Source organism: Talpa occidentalis, unplaced genomic scaffold (assembly GCF_014898055.3).
Source record: "Talpa occidentalis isolate TD23 unplaced genomic scaffold, MPIMG_talOcc4v2.1 talOcc4.11, whole genome shotgun sequence".
Lineage (NCBI taxonomy): Eukaryota > Metazoa > Chordata > Mammalia > Eulipotyphla > Talpidae > Talpa > Talpa occidentalis.
Genome location: NW_023601104.1, coordinates 10,592,666 through 10,605,685, shown reverse-complemented (window position 1 = coordinate 10,605,685; position 13,020 = coordinate 10,592,666). Strand labels below are relative to the sequence as shown.

At 49.6% G+C, this 13,020-nt stretch overlaps 2 protein-coding genes across 2 annotated transcripts in view; one reads left to right on the top strand and one right to left on the bottom strand.

The window, feature by feature from the left end:
• Window positions 1-588: 588 nt before the first annotated feature.
• ZFYVE19 (zinc finger FYVE-type containing 19) lies at window positions 589-7,467 on the bottom strand. Its single transcript, XM_054700607.1, has 11 exons — window positions 6,750-7,467; window positions 5,207-5,328; window positions 4,986-5,039; window positions 4,507-4,625; window positions 4,263-4,408; window positions 3,790-3,898; window positions 2,237-2,446; window positions 1,750-1,829; window positions 1,355-1,453; window positions 1,093-1,220; window positions 589-1,009 (listed from the first exon to the last, which is right to left on the bottom strand). Exons 1-11 carry the CDS (start codon window positions 6,801-6,803, stop codon window positions 931-933), a joined length of 1,200 nt encoding a protein of 399 aa, XP_054556582.1. The 5' UTR covers window positions 6,804-7,467; the 3' UTR covers window positions 589-930.
• DNAJC17 (DnaJ heat shock protein family (Hsp40) member C17) overlaps window positions 7,014-13,020 on the top strand; it is a 36,652-nt gene continuing 30,645 nt past the window's right edge. Inside the window, exon 1 of the mRNA XM_037502229.2 lies at window positions 7,014-7,240. Within this exon, the coding sequence (XP_037358126.1) occupies window positions 7,163-7,240 (78 nt within the window). The 5' untranslated portion in view covers window positions 7,014-7,162. The remainder of the gene's footprint in view (window positions 7,241-13,020) is intronic.

Sequence of the window (13,020 nt, the reverse complement as noted above, 5' to 3'; positions counted from 1 at the left end):
ACATCACCAACAGGAGCCCCAGTGACAAAGACATTTGGAGTCCTGGAGGACAGGTACAGAAAAAACCAACTAGGGCTTGGGGGCATCAGAAAAGACTGTTTTCCTCTACCTCTAAATGATACAGGAGGTTTCTTGAGGTGGCTCCAGGCAGAGGCAGGAAAAGAAAAGGCACGGGCTAAGTAAAGGGGTGTAAGGGGTACAGATATGAGGCCAGGAGTCTGGTCAGGAGAGAGTTGCTAGAAATAGACAGTGGGTCTGAATGGCAGGTAGGTTGGAACGGGAACACTGGGGGGGGGGTGGTGTCCTTTGGGCATAAGAAGGGCAGCAGGGACTCACTGCGCGTGCATGCATTATCTAAGTACTAGAGAGACTGAAAAACCCAAAATGTTGGGGTCTGGGGTCTGAGCTGGGCTGCCCAGCACAAACATGCATGCCTGCTGTATATGAATTTACCAGGATGGGGGGGTGAGGACTATCTCTGCCTGGATCCAGGATGGCACAAACTTTTCCCTCATTGCACAGGACTGAATTTATAGCCGACTTTATTCTTGCCGCTTCTTCAAGGACCCAGATTGGAACACAGGATTCTAGAGATAAATGATGCTCAGCCCAAGGAGTCAACATATTTTATTAGATCCACGAAGTGCCTGGGCACTTAAACCTGTTTTCAAGGCTCATCCTCGATTCAGTCTGGTCTTTTCCCTTCATGCCTCTCCCTCCCAACCCAAGTTTCAGTGCTGGAGGGCTCTCAGCTTCTGCCTTCCCTTTGATTCCTCCAGTCATTGTCTTGGATGGAGGATCTTTCTTCCTTCCAGAGATACCGAGGCTAAGGAAATGGCACATCTAGCAGGCTGACCCACTCTTTCACCAGATGCCCTGAGATGGTGCCCTAGCCTGTAGCACTGCCTTCCCGGGAGGCCCATGTTTTCCTCAGTGCTCTCGGCCTATATGTGGGGGGCGATAGGCAGATGTCTGGTGTTCTTTGAGTTCAAAGGCATCATGGCCTTCCCTGTAGAGCAAAGACATAAAGGTCAGGAATTTCAGTCAACTCTTGAGCCTCCCAGTCACACAGAACATTCTCCCTGCACCCACCGGAAGCAGCGGGCACAGTAGAGGTCTCCATCACAGCCAGTGCAGCGTAGGATGGCGTCCTCGTTGCAGATACAGCACCAGGGAAGCTCCTCTTCCTTTGCCTCAGGCTTGGGGACCATGGCCTGGGCCTTCAGGGACCAGAGAGGAATGGGGTGAGTATGGCACCCACTAGGATATGGGAGTGCTGCCGCCAGAAGAGTTGGTTAATAGGGAGTCAGGCTGGGGAGGGGGCGTTGGGGGTCTGGTCTGAGGCGTTTCTCACCTTAGGCTCTGCACTGTAGGATTGGGCCCGGGGCTGGAGAGCTGGCTCCGCAGGGATGTTGAAGCCACTTGCCTCATCCAGGGCAGCTTCCTCAGTGAGCTATGGACAGGGTGAGAAGGTATAGCACCCTGCTCTAGGCCCAGCCTCCCCTCCAGTGCTGTCACTTTAGTTTCTCAACTCATCTTCCTTTGCCTGTGGCTGCTGATTTCCCATCTCAAGGGGCCAGGGGGCAGGTCTGGGTCACAGGGATGGTGGGGCCGCAGCTGGAACAGGAGCTGCTGAGTGACCAACCATCCAACCCCAGAGTGGGGGCAGGGTGAATGGGGCCAGGTAGGGGTGGGGCAGGGAGGCAGAGGGAGGACAAGGGGTGGCTGGTTGAGTAAGGAGGGGCCCACCTGCTGCATGACTCTCTGGATGGCTGTCTCCTTATCCTCGTCGTCATCACTGTCTGGGAGGTGATAGTCCTGAAGAGTCACTTTAAGAGAAGGGGCGGGGGAGGAGTGAGGAGACCAGGAGTGGAAAGTTTGCCTGAGTGGCCCAACTCTTGCTGTGGCAGCTGGTTTGCTTCCCAGTGATACTTGTTCCAGAGCCAAGCAGCTCTACTCAGACCCTGGCCACTCCTACAGGGCTGGGGTTAGGAACGAAGGCCCTGAACCCGAAGAGACTAAGGGTGTCTTGCCCTCGACGGTGTCACTTAGTCCCCATTCACTGCTTTACCCTGGCTCCTTCCTGGTGGCTCTGGGCAGAGCTTGACAGACCCACAGGCACAGGACCCACCAGCACCTGACAGGAAGCGCAGCCATTTTGCAGAGCTTGGTTTGGAGGGGAAGGTGGATGGCCGGCCCAATGGACACAAATAGGCGGCTGTTCCCCAGCCTCTACCTCTACTGGGGTCCTGTCCCCGCAGCACAGCCAGTCGCTTGGCGATGGCCAGGATCTGCTCCTGCCGTGTGTTCTGCTCCCGCAGCTCTAGTGCTGCCTCGGCCAGCAGTCTGCTCTTTTCCTCCTCCAGGGTCCAGGAGGCCTGCCCCTTGGAATTAGTGCTCTGGCCTCTTGGGCCATCCTGGTTGAGGTGGTTCTGGACAGAGGTTGCTGAAAGGAGTGATGCAGTCAGGGAGGCAGAGTCATTCCAGGATCCCCCATCAGCAGCATCTGAGACCATTTCTCAACTATCTCAAACCATAGATCATCAGCTTTTCCTTCAGCACTAGCTCCTGTGGCTTGTATTACAAATGAAATGAGCATTTCCTCCATTTTTCCAAATGTGACAAACTAGTGATCTTGACATGTTTTGTCAACCACATCCATCCCTGCCCTTCTGACGTTTTAACACATTGCCCTCAGGATGTGAAGTCTCGCTTGTCACTAGGTGAAAGGAATTTTACCAGAGCGGGTGGTTCTAATACGGTCTTCTTTAACTCAGAGTTTCAGAGTAAGGGTAACAGCTCTGGATTCAAATCTTTTGGATTCAAGTGCCACTGCATAGCAGTGTAACCTTGGTCAAGATCCTTAAGCTCACCAGGGTTCAACTTTATCATGTATGAAAATTGGGTAGTAGTAGCATGTACCTCATAGGATTACTGAGCATAGTCAATGAGACTGTTTCTAAAGCAGGCTTTCTTAATCTTGGGCCTACTGACGTGTTGGACAAGATAATTCTTTGTGCTGGGGGCTGTCCTGGGCACTGTACATGCCGAGCAGCTTCCCTGGAGCAGCATCTGTTCACCAGATGCCTCTGAGTCATCTCGCACCCTCTGAGTCATGAGAGCCAAAAAGTCTCCAGATGTTGCCAAATGGGCCCTGGAGGGAAAATCATTCCTGGGTAAGAACCATTGCCCTGTAAAGCTCCTGTCAGGGCACTGTACAATAATAATATTTTTTATGATAACGGAAATGTGCTGTATCATGGTCTGTACCTGTGAGGTGCAAGATGGTAGTAATGAGCCACATGTGGCTACTTGAGCACTTAACATGTGGCTGTTACCACTTAAGGGCTGAACATTTAATTCTATTTAATATGAATTAAATTTACAGTCTTCCTCCTCCTTATCATCATGACCATCACAGAGAACATCCACTGAGTGCTTCCTATGAGGCAGGCAGAGTCCCAAGAGTAAACGAATTATCTCATTTACTCCTCATGACTTCCCAGGCTGTAAATTTCACCACACATACCTCCATTTTACAGATGAAGAAAGTGAGGCTTACATAGGTCAGGAAAGGTAAGGGTCACACAGCAAGTAAATGGTAGAAAGGGGAACCATTGTCTGGTTAACTCCATTGGTTGCCACTGGAGTTAACAATAAACAGTAGGTCTTATAACATTGACTGTTCTCTGATTTATATTTGCCTCCCAAAGGGTGGACAGTGGAGCCACTCCCACCTGGGAAAAGAGGTGGGGCAGGTTTCTAGGGGAGCCAGGTGTGGGGGGTTACCTGGGCCTCCTTGTTCCCAGCTCTCATCAATAGCCACCTCAGCTGTCAGTTGTGTCAGCAGATCCTGTGCCTGCTGGGCCTGGGTCCTAGTGTCTGGTGGCTGATGTGCCTGCTCAGAGGAGGGAATCTCAGTGGAAAGTGGGGTGGGGGGAAGACACACGGTAAGGCCCAGAACACCCTAGGTCAGGGGTGGATGATGATGAACTGTCAAAGCTCAGAGAGAGGGGATTAGTCCAGGGGCCGCATAATTGAGCTGATCTAGCAGTCCACAACAGGACTGAGGAGCCACTGTTACCTGCCCACCCAATCCTGCTTGTCCCTGGTTTCTTGGCCTGGCAGGCCTGAGGACCAGGAGGTGGGGGTGGGAGGCCATGCCAACTCCTGCAAAGTACATAAGCATGTCTGTATCTGGGCTTCTGCTGGGTCCTCACCCTCAGACCCCTTTCCTTTCCCTCCAGAGCCATAGCACTCACCGGCTGAGGGGTCTGAGAAGGTGGACCTCTGCCCTTCAGTGCAGCAAGCCGTGCCTCCATCTCCTGGGTGGAAGGAATGCAACCCTGGGGTTCGTCTCTCAGTGCAGCTAGCCTGGCTTCTATTTCCGCCTGTGAGGGCACTGACTCTGTAAGTGACGTGGCAGAATCTTGTAAGAGCCAAAGGAATCCCAGTCCAGGAGCCCTAGATGGTGTCCTTTAGGCCACCCTGCCTGTTCCCACTCACTGGGCTTGTTCTCCTGGCGGAGCCGTGCTAGGCGTTCAGCAATGAGCTGGTCTTGCTGGGTCAGTCCCTGGTTCTGGGGAGTGCTGGGCTTTTGCTTGGCTTCCAAGGCTGCTACACGCCTAGAAGGATATGAGATGAGAGACTTTGAAGAAGGCAGAAGGAAGGATGAAGGCACCATTCACTCATTTCTGGGCATCAAGAGTGGCCTTCAGTGGACAATCTTCTGTGGTGCTTGCTCATGTTGCTCTGTAGTACAATCCAGCTGACCAGCAGGAGGGTCCGGCAGAAAGAGCAGGTCTACCAAGAGCCTTTACTGGGGGAGCTGATGAGCTGCTTTCTGAGTCCAGAGAACAGTGAGGAGCCTGAGAGTGGCTGCTCTCCTGACTCTGAGTTCATTTAATCTAGAGGCTGCAAAGAGAGTCCTATGTCTCCCTTGTTCTTTTCCCATCCCTATTTGTCTCACTCTCGTCAGCACTTACTTCTTATAGTTCTGAGGTGGTGACCACTTGGAGGTGTTGGCAGGAGAAGATCCTCTATAGATGAGAAAGCTAGTGTCAGAAGTCCTGTCATCTGCCAGTCAGTGCCATCACCCCCCAAATACTTCCTGAACTGACCTCTAGCCACAGAGCACAAGGCTTCAGGGACGGTTAGCTGCCCACTGCCGTGCTTGGCTGAACCCTTGCCCATACTCCCATCTTACCTGGTTAGAACCTCATGACATTGCTTGCAGACTTTCTGTTGAGTGTTCCCAGCCCGGGGCACCACTGCATTGAAGTTAAGGCAGCCAGAACAGAAGGCCCGGCCACAATTCTTACAGCCATACTATAAGGAACACGAAGCAAGGGGATCCGTCTCTCACCCGCCCTTGCAGAGTGCTCCCTGCAACTCTCCAAGCACAACAGAGAGAAGACAATGAAGGTATGACTGGTTGCTGGGAGAAGAAAGAGGAGTTGGGCCCCTGAGGTCTTAGCAGAGACAGAGATTGTGGGTAAAGTGATACCTCAGTCGCCAATCTCATTCAAATTAAACAGTTTCATGCAAAATTCCCATGCTTTCTATCCTGTCTTTAATTCTCTGACAAAGGAATGTAGAAAATAGACAGGCCAAGGTCCATACTTCAGGTCACTGACTTAAACAGAGAGAATCAGAGAGTGCAGACCCATCCCTTCCCCACTGGAGAAGAAATGGAGGGAGGCAGGAATCAGGATGGGATGACAACAATAGCCTCCATTTATTAAGCACTTACTCTGTGCCAGGCACTAAACTCAGTGGTCAACATTCATCATGTGATTTTGCCCTCATAATTTATATATATATATTTTTCACTTTAGTAATTAAAAAAATTAGTTGTTTTATTTTCTTACATCATTGTTCATTTTTGTACAATATTTGATTTCTCCCCTCAGGTGTAGTCCCCGTGGTTCTCTCATCACCACATCACCTGTGAGCCATCACCACAGTCCCTTGTGCTCTTCCCTCCCCTGTTTCGACCCCCTTCATCTCCTCTCACCTCCTGCATGCCTCAGGTGTATAACTTGCCTGTTGCTTTTGTATACACATTATTTTATGAGCACCGTTATTATTTCTATTTTAGATGGGTCAGAGAAGTTATATGATTTGCCCAAACCAAGGTCACCCTGTGAATAAGGCAGCTCAACATTGAACCCTGATTCTAAAATCTAGATTTCTAAGTGCTATGAAGATCTGCCTCCTCCATATGCCATCCATTCATCCTATCTGCTTGCCACAATTGGGGCAGAGGAAGCCTACAGCTTACCAGGGCAACTTGGTGGTCTTGCTGAGGACAAGAGACACTTTCTGTAGGAGCAGGAATGAGGACAGTAATCTAAAGAAACCTGGGAACAGTAGGCAGAGTGATGGCCAAGGTTCCTGAGCAGAGAGTAACGGGCTTGGGGTGGTGGAAAGTGGTCACAAGATATAACTATTGGGTTACAGAGAAGCAGAATAGAGGGAAACAGTCGGATCCTACACTTGGCATATAAAAAAGTCCTAATTTTTGCAAAACTACAGGAGCACGCTTTAGAGTTTAGAACGAACTTGTACCTCCAGCCCCTCATTGGACCCTCAGAAATCCCGAGAACGCGCGAGTGTTAGCCTGTCAGTGACCTCATCAAAACCACACCACTAAAGGGGGTCATGAAGCCAAGTCTTCAGACTGCAAGATCGCGCCTGTCCCTCCACTTCACGTCCTCCCCAGCCCGCGATCACCCGAGGACACTCACCTCCTTCTTGAAGATGGTGAACTTGACAGCGCAGCCGTAGCACCTACTCTCCATCCCGGCTCCCCGCGCGGTGCCACGGAGTCCACAGAGTTGAGATCGCGCCCGCCGGGTCCAGCGACCCCGGCCCCTTCACTCAGCTCGGTGCTCGGCCCCCACGCCCACTAGTGCTCGCGCTCGGGCAAAGGAACCCTGACCAGTCGCCCTAGCCGGAGAGCGGCGGCGGCGGGAGCAGGGGCTGCTGGGAGTTGTAGTTCATTCACTACGGCTGAGCCCGCTCAGCTCAGGGGCAGTCACGTCCGCGCAAAACACAATTCCCAGGGGGCCAAGCGCCTGGGTGGGTTTCGGACCAGCAGTCCCCGCGCACGCTCAGCCTCTAGGGAGTTGTAGTCCCGGCTCCAGTCAAGATTCGAACCATGGCGGTGACCAAGGAGCTCTTACAGATGGACCTGTATGCCCTGCTCGGTATCGAGGAGAAGGCGGCAGACAAAGAGGTGAGAACCGCGAGGCGGAGGACCAGATTCCGACCCGCCTAGCGGTCCTTCCGGTCCCGGCGACTCGTCCGCGGTTGGGCCCGGCCTTGGGCGCGGAGGAGCGGGCGGCTGCCTCAGAAGGGGGGCTCCAGACCGCTGCTGGGCCGTAGGAGGACCCTGCCAGGAAGGGGGGCGCTGAGGGGCTCCCCTCACGCGGCCTGCTGGGCTCTCATAGTGGCCCGGGTTCGGGAGCGGCCGCGGCGTGAGCCGGAGAGAACGCGGGCTGCCCTCGTGCGCCTGCGCAGTCCCGGCCTCTGCGTCCGCGGGTCTGAGCTCTGCCCGGAGGCGTTTCATTCACTTTCTCTGCGGGCTGACCGCCTGGGCCGAAGAAAGGCTACGTTTTAAGACTTCTTTACTCCCTTTTCATATCCTCAAATGAGGGAATGAGTTCCACAGAGTGATGCTGATAAAGGTGCCCGCGAGTGGGACTCGAATGAAGCTGTATCTAATATACTTGGGATCTCCCTGTGAATCATGGTGGTGGTTGTAGCACAGTAGGAAGGAGGCTGAGCATTCATCAGATGGAAAATTAATGCCCACGAATGCCCCTGTACTCCCATGCTGCTCTGCCATGGGCTGAGTGACCTTGTGAGGACGTGAAACTCTGGGGCAGAAAAGCAGGGAGACTCACAGAGCTGTGAGCAGGGATGCAGTTAGCCTGCACAGCTGCTCCTGCAGTTACAGCTAAAGTCCCAAGTGGGCTGTAGGGATGTGTATGGAGCACCCAAAGCATATTACACATGTCTCAGAGTCTAAGATTTCAGTATTAATAATGCCTAACAGCTATATAATGCTTACTCTTTGTTGGGCACTATTCTTAGTGATCTATATTTGTAAATTGTTTAATGAGTACTTCATTAATAGTGAGAAATAATGGGGTCTCCTTGGTAGCCTAGGGGTTAAGTCTCAGCGCTGTCATACTATCACCTCTGCTGCTGTCTGAGTTCCTTACCCGGACAGGGAGCTGACCCACATATGGCACAGCTGACCTCTCCTGTCTCAACTGCTGCTCCCCTTAGCAGTGTATTTCAGTAAATCCTCCTGTTGTGTTCCCCACTCTGTCTTTGGTGAATCCTCTCACACACACACACACACACACACACACACACACCCCACCCCACCCCCACCTCTGGCCTACACTCCAGTTCTTCTATGCATAAATAAATAAATAAATCTTTAAAAAATTAGTGAGGGACTCCCTGATGGTGCAGGGGTTAAAGAACAGCGCTGTCAAACTATTGGCAGCCACTGCAGCATGAGTTCCATACCCACAGGCCAGGGAGCAACCTGCATGGCACAGCATACCTCTCTTGTCTTGCCCACTGCTCCCCTCAGCAGTGTATTTCAGTAGATCTACCTGTTTTGCTCCCCTCTCTGTCTCTGGTAATTGCTCTCACCCTTTGCACCTCTGGCCTGTTCCCCAGTTCTTGTATGCATAAATAAAATAAATCTTAAAAAAGAAATTAGTAAGCAATTACTTTGGACATTTCACATCAAATCCAGCCAGGAAATTTAGAACTGTTGAGGAAGGCAATTGTGAAACATTGATGTAAATATTAATAAGAGAAGTTACAGTATCAGATTTAGAAAAAATATTCAACCTCAGTGTGACATGAGTTGGGTGAGAGTAGAGGAGCGACCAGGTATCAGGTGGGGCTGGCTGTTGGCTCGACAAGAGACCAGTGGTGGTTGAGATCCAGTTTTTGCTCAGATGAGATAGGGGTATGTGAGAAGGCATTTTATAAAGGGTAACAGGTGCTGCTCCTGTCTTTTAGTAGGGAAGACACAGCTATGGTACAAGGGATAACATGGTAAGTTTCTTAAGAGGGATATAGACTAAGTGCTCTGGATGTTTAGAGTAGGCTGAGGTTGCTTCTTGTTGCTGTATCACCCGCTGCTCCCCTTAGGAGAATGGGTGGAGGAAATTGAGAAGTCATTTGAAGTCTTGAAGAATGGGCAGTCTTTGGATGTGTAGAGATGGAGGAAGGGAATTCCAAGAAAGGGGAGTTAAATTTATCTGGAACCAAGGCCAAGAAGGAAGGTAAAGGAAAATAAATCTGGGGCCTCCCTCCTGGTACAAGGGGTTAAGCAATGCACTATGAAGCAATCCGCAGCCTCTGCAGCACTAGTTCGATCCCCAGCTGGCCAGGGAGCAACCCACATGGCGCAGCAGACCTCTCCTGCCTCGCCCGCTGCTCCCTCAGCAGCGTATTTCAGTCAGTCTGTCTGTTCTGTTCCCTACTCTGATGAATCCTCTCACCCCCCACACCTCTGGCCTGTACCCAGCTCTTGTATGCATAAATAAAGAAATCTTTTTTTTAAAAAAAAAAGGAAAATAAATCTTGAACAGTAGGTTGGAACCTTTGGATGCTCTGGTTAACTTCATCATAATGGTCACTTGTTGGTAGACAGAAGACCCAGGATCTGGTGTCCTCTCTGCATGGTTCAGTACCTGTCACATTCTTTAGGGGCATCTGGAGGAATGACACATTTAAAATGCCCATATACAAGGAAGGCCTCCTAAACTTTGGTTGTTTGGTCATATAGTCTAGGAATTTTTAATTTGGGGTCCACAGAAAAGCTCTAGGAACTGAGTGAATCCCTGAAATTGTTTGTGTTATTTTCTGTGTATTCATTTTAGAGAGGTGGAGGTAATTCGTATCCAAAAATGTTTAAAAAAAATCCCTGATCTTGGCCAACCTACTTCTGTTACTGATAGTAAAACTGAAGGGCAAAGAGTGTGGTTAGTGTCAGAATTGGGACTAGAATCCAGACTCCCTGATGCCCAGCCCAGGTCGGTGGTCCTTACACTGTGTCACTCAGGCCCTCTCCAGCACCATGCAGCAGTGGTAGTGATGAACACCAAACCATATTTAACTTTTGGTCAGATCATTTCTCTGAAGCCCAGATCCATATCCATTTACCTGTTTGATCTCTCCATTTGGGTGTTTCACAGGGGTCTGAATCTTAATATATCCAAATTGAACTCTAACTTTTCTCTGCAAACCTGCTCCTTTCTTGAACTTCATCTTAGTAAATGTCTCTACTTCCTTTTAGTCAAGCTGGGAATCTGAAATCATGCTTGATACTTCCCTGGCTTCTCACTCCTGCTGTCTAGTTCATTAGCAGGTCCACACGAATCGACCTCCCAAATAGTGCTCAAGCCTTTTCACTCGTCTTCCTCTGCTACCGCTGCCGCTCCAGCCCAAGTCCCCAGAAGCTTCCATCTGAGTGATTAGCATAATCTGCCAGCTTGTCTCCTTGCTTCTAATTTATTCTATTCCGACCTCTTATACCCTCTGATTTGTCATCCTCACTCTGAATAAAAGACTGAGTAGAATTTCTTACTCCTTTATACATGCTTTTTTCCTCTTCCAGGAATACAGTTCTTCCCCTTCTGTTAACTTGGGTTACAGTCACTTATCCCTCAGAGCTCACCTCAAGTGGCGCTTCTTCAGAAAGGCCTTGCCTGTTACTGTCTGTTACAGCAGTGGGCTCTCCTTTCCAGCACTTACTTGCTTGCACTTAGTAGTCATTGTGTGAGTGTCTCACGCATCACTCTCTGCTGGGCTGTTCACTTCTATAGTAGCCCCTTCCTCGGTGATTAGCGCACCGTGGGCTCTTCATAAATATTTGTTGTCTGAATAAAACAGTAGCTACAGAGCCCTCTGCAACAGCTTGGCTTGAGAATCAGGAGGCCTGGGACATTCACTGCCACTCTCAGGGCCTGGGTTTCCTGATATGTAAGATCGGGGAGTTAAGCAAACTAAGACTTCAGATGTCAGTGGCCCATTCCTGTTTTTTTAATGATCCATGAGCTAACAATGGCTTTTACATGTTTAAAATACTGTAAAAAACAAAATAAAAACAAACATGCAAAAGACTTGAATATTTCTTTAGAAAAGTTTACAGGTGGGGCCTCCCTGGTGGTGCAGGAGTTAAAAGTCTCAGTGCTATCAAGTTAACGCCAGCCACTGGGCATGAGTTCCATCCTGACCAGGGAGCTACCCACATGGCGCAGCAGACCTCTCCTGTCTTGCCCACTGCTCCCCTCAGCAGTGTATTACAGTCAATCAGCCTGTTCTGCTCCCCACTTTCTCTGGTGAATCCTCTCACCGCCCCCTAACACACACCTCTGGCCTATACACTAGTTCTTGTATGCATAGATAAATAAATCTTTAATTAAAAAAAATATATATATATACAAGTGACAGTAAGTAGATGAAAAGATGCTTACTACCATTACTCATTAGGTAAATGTAAATCAAAACCACATTGAGGGCCTCCCCGGTGGCGCAGCGGTTGAGTACTGGGTTGTGAAGCTGCCCGCAACCTCTGCAGCGCCAGTTCAATCCCCGGCTTCTCCCCAGCCACTGGAGGAGGGTCCCACATGGCGCGCAGACCTCTCCTGCCGCCCGCTGCTCCCCTCAGCAGTGGACTTCGGTCCTTCTGCCTGCTCTGCTCCCCGCTCTGGCTCTGGTGAATTCTCTCACCCTCCCACGCTTCTGACTGTACCCAGTGCTCGTATAAATAAATAAATCTTTAAAAAAAAAAACAACTTAAAAAAAAAACAAAACACATTGAGATTCCTCTTCACACACATTAACTGAACTTTTATAAAGTAAAAAAACAAAAACAAAAACAAAATCCCCAGAAAGTAGAAAGTGTTGATGAGGATGTGAAGAAAGTGAAACCTTTGTACATTGCTGGTTGCTCAACTATATGAAAACCAGTGTGGTGATTTCTCAGAAAATTAAACAAACAATTGCCATATGAACCAGCAATTTCACTTTGGGGCATTTACCTCAAATAAGGAAAGCAGGGACTCAAACACGTGTTTTTGTTTAATAATGACAGTTTTTATTTAATCCATAAATTTAGAATATAGCTCAGCATACTTTTTTTTAAAACCAGATATATTTTTTTCTTCTATCCTAGTAGTCCTCATTGCTTTCCCACCTCCTTGTCATCCGTATCCCTCCCCGTTTTTGCCCTTCCCTCTTCCCGTTTTGCCTCCTCCTTTTTTTAATTTTTTATTTTTTAAATATTATTTATTTATTTATACAAGCACTGGGTACAGTCAGAAGCGCAGGAGGGTGAGAGAATTCACCAGAGCCAGAGCGGGGAGCAGAACAGGCAGACGGGTCGCCCGGAATCGAACAGGCGCTGCAGAGGCTGCGGAGGCTGCGCTCCCACTGTGCCACTGGGGAGGCCCCTCCTTTTTTTTTAAAGAATTTATTTATGCATACAAGAACTGGGGTACAGGCCAGAGGTGTGAGTGGTGAGAGGATTCACCAGAGACAGAGCAGGGAACAGAACAGGCAGACTGACTGAAATCCACTGCTGAGGGGAGCAGCGGGCGAGACAGGAGAGGTCTGCTGTGCCATGTGGGTTGCTCCCTGGGGATCAAACTCGGGTGCTGCAGTGGCTTCATAGGTTGCATCTTAACCCCTTGTGCCACCAGGGAGGCCCGTGTTTGATTTTTTTGATCAGTGAATAATATTCCATTGTATAAATACACCACAACTTTTTGATCTTTTCGTCTGTTTTGGGGCATTTGGGTTGTTTCCATATCTCGGCTAGTGTCAGTAGTGCTGCAATAAACATAGCAGTGCAGGTTTCTTTTCCAATTAGTGTTTTTGTGTCCTTTGGTAGATTCCTAGGAGTAGAATTGCTGGATCGTATGGTAGCTCCATTTTTAGTGTTACGAGGACCCTCCACATGGCTTTCCATAGTGGCTG

Coding starts and splice junctions, on each gene's coding strand:
- ZFYVE19 (XM_054700607.1), bottom strand. CDS start 6,803: ATGGAGAGTAGGTGCTACGGCTGCGCTGTCAAGTTCACCATCTTCAAG. Junction 4,409..4,506: donor CCGCCAGGAGAACAAGCCCA/GTGAGTGGGAAC, acceptor CGTCACTTACAG/AGTCAGTGCCCTCACAGGCG. Junction 1,010..1,092: donor TACTGTGCCCGCTGCTTCCG/GTGGGTGCAGGG, acceptor TTTGCTCTACAG/GGAAGGCCATGATGCCTTTG.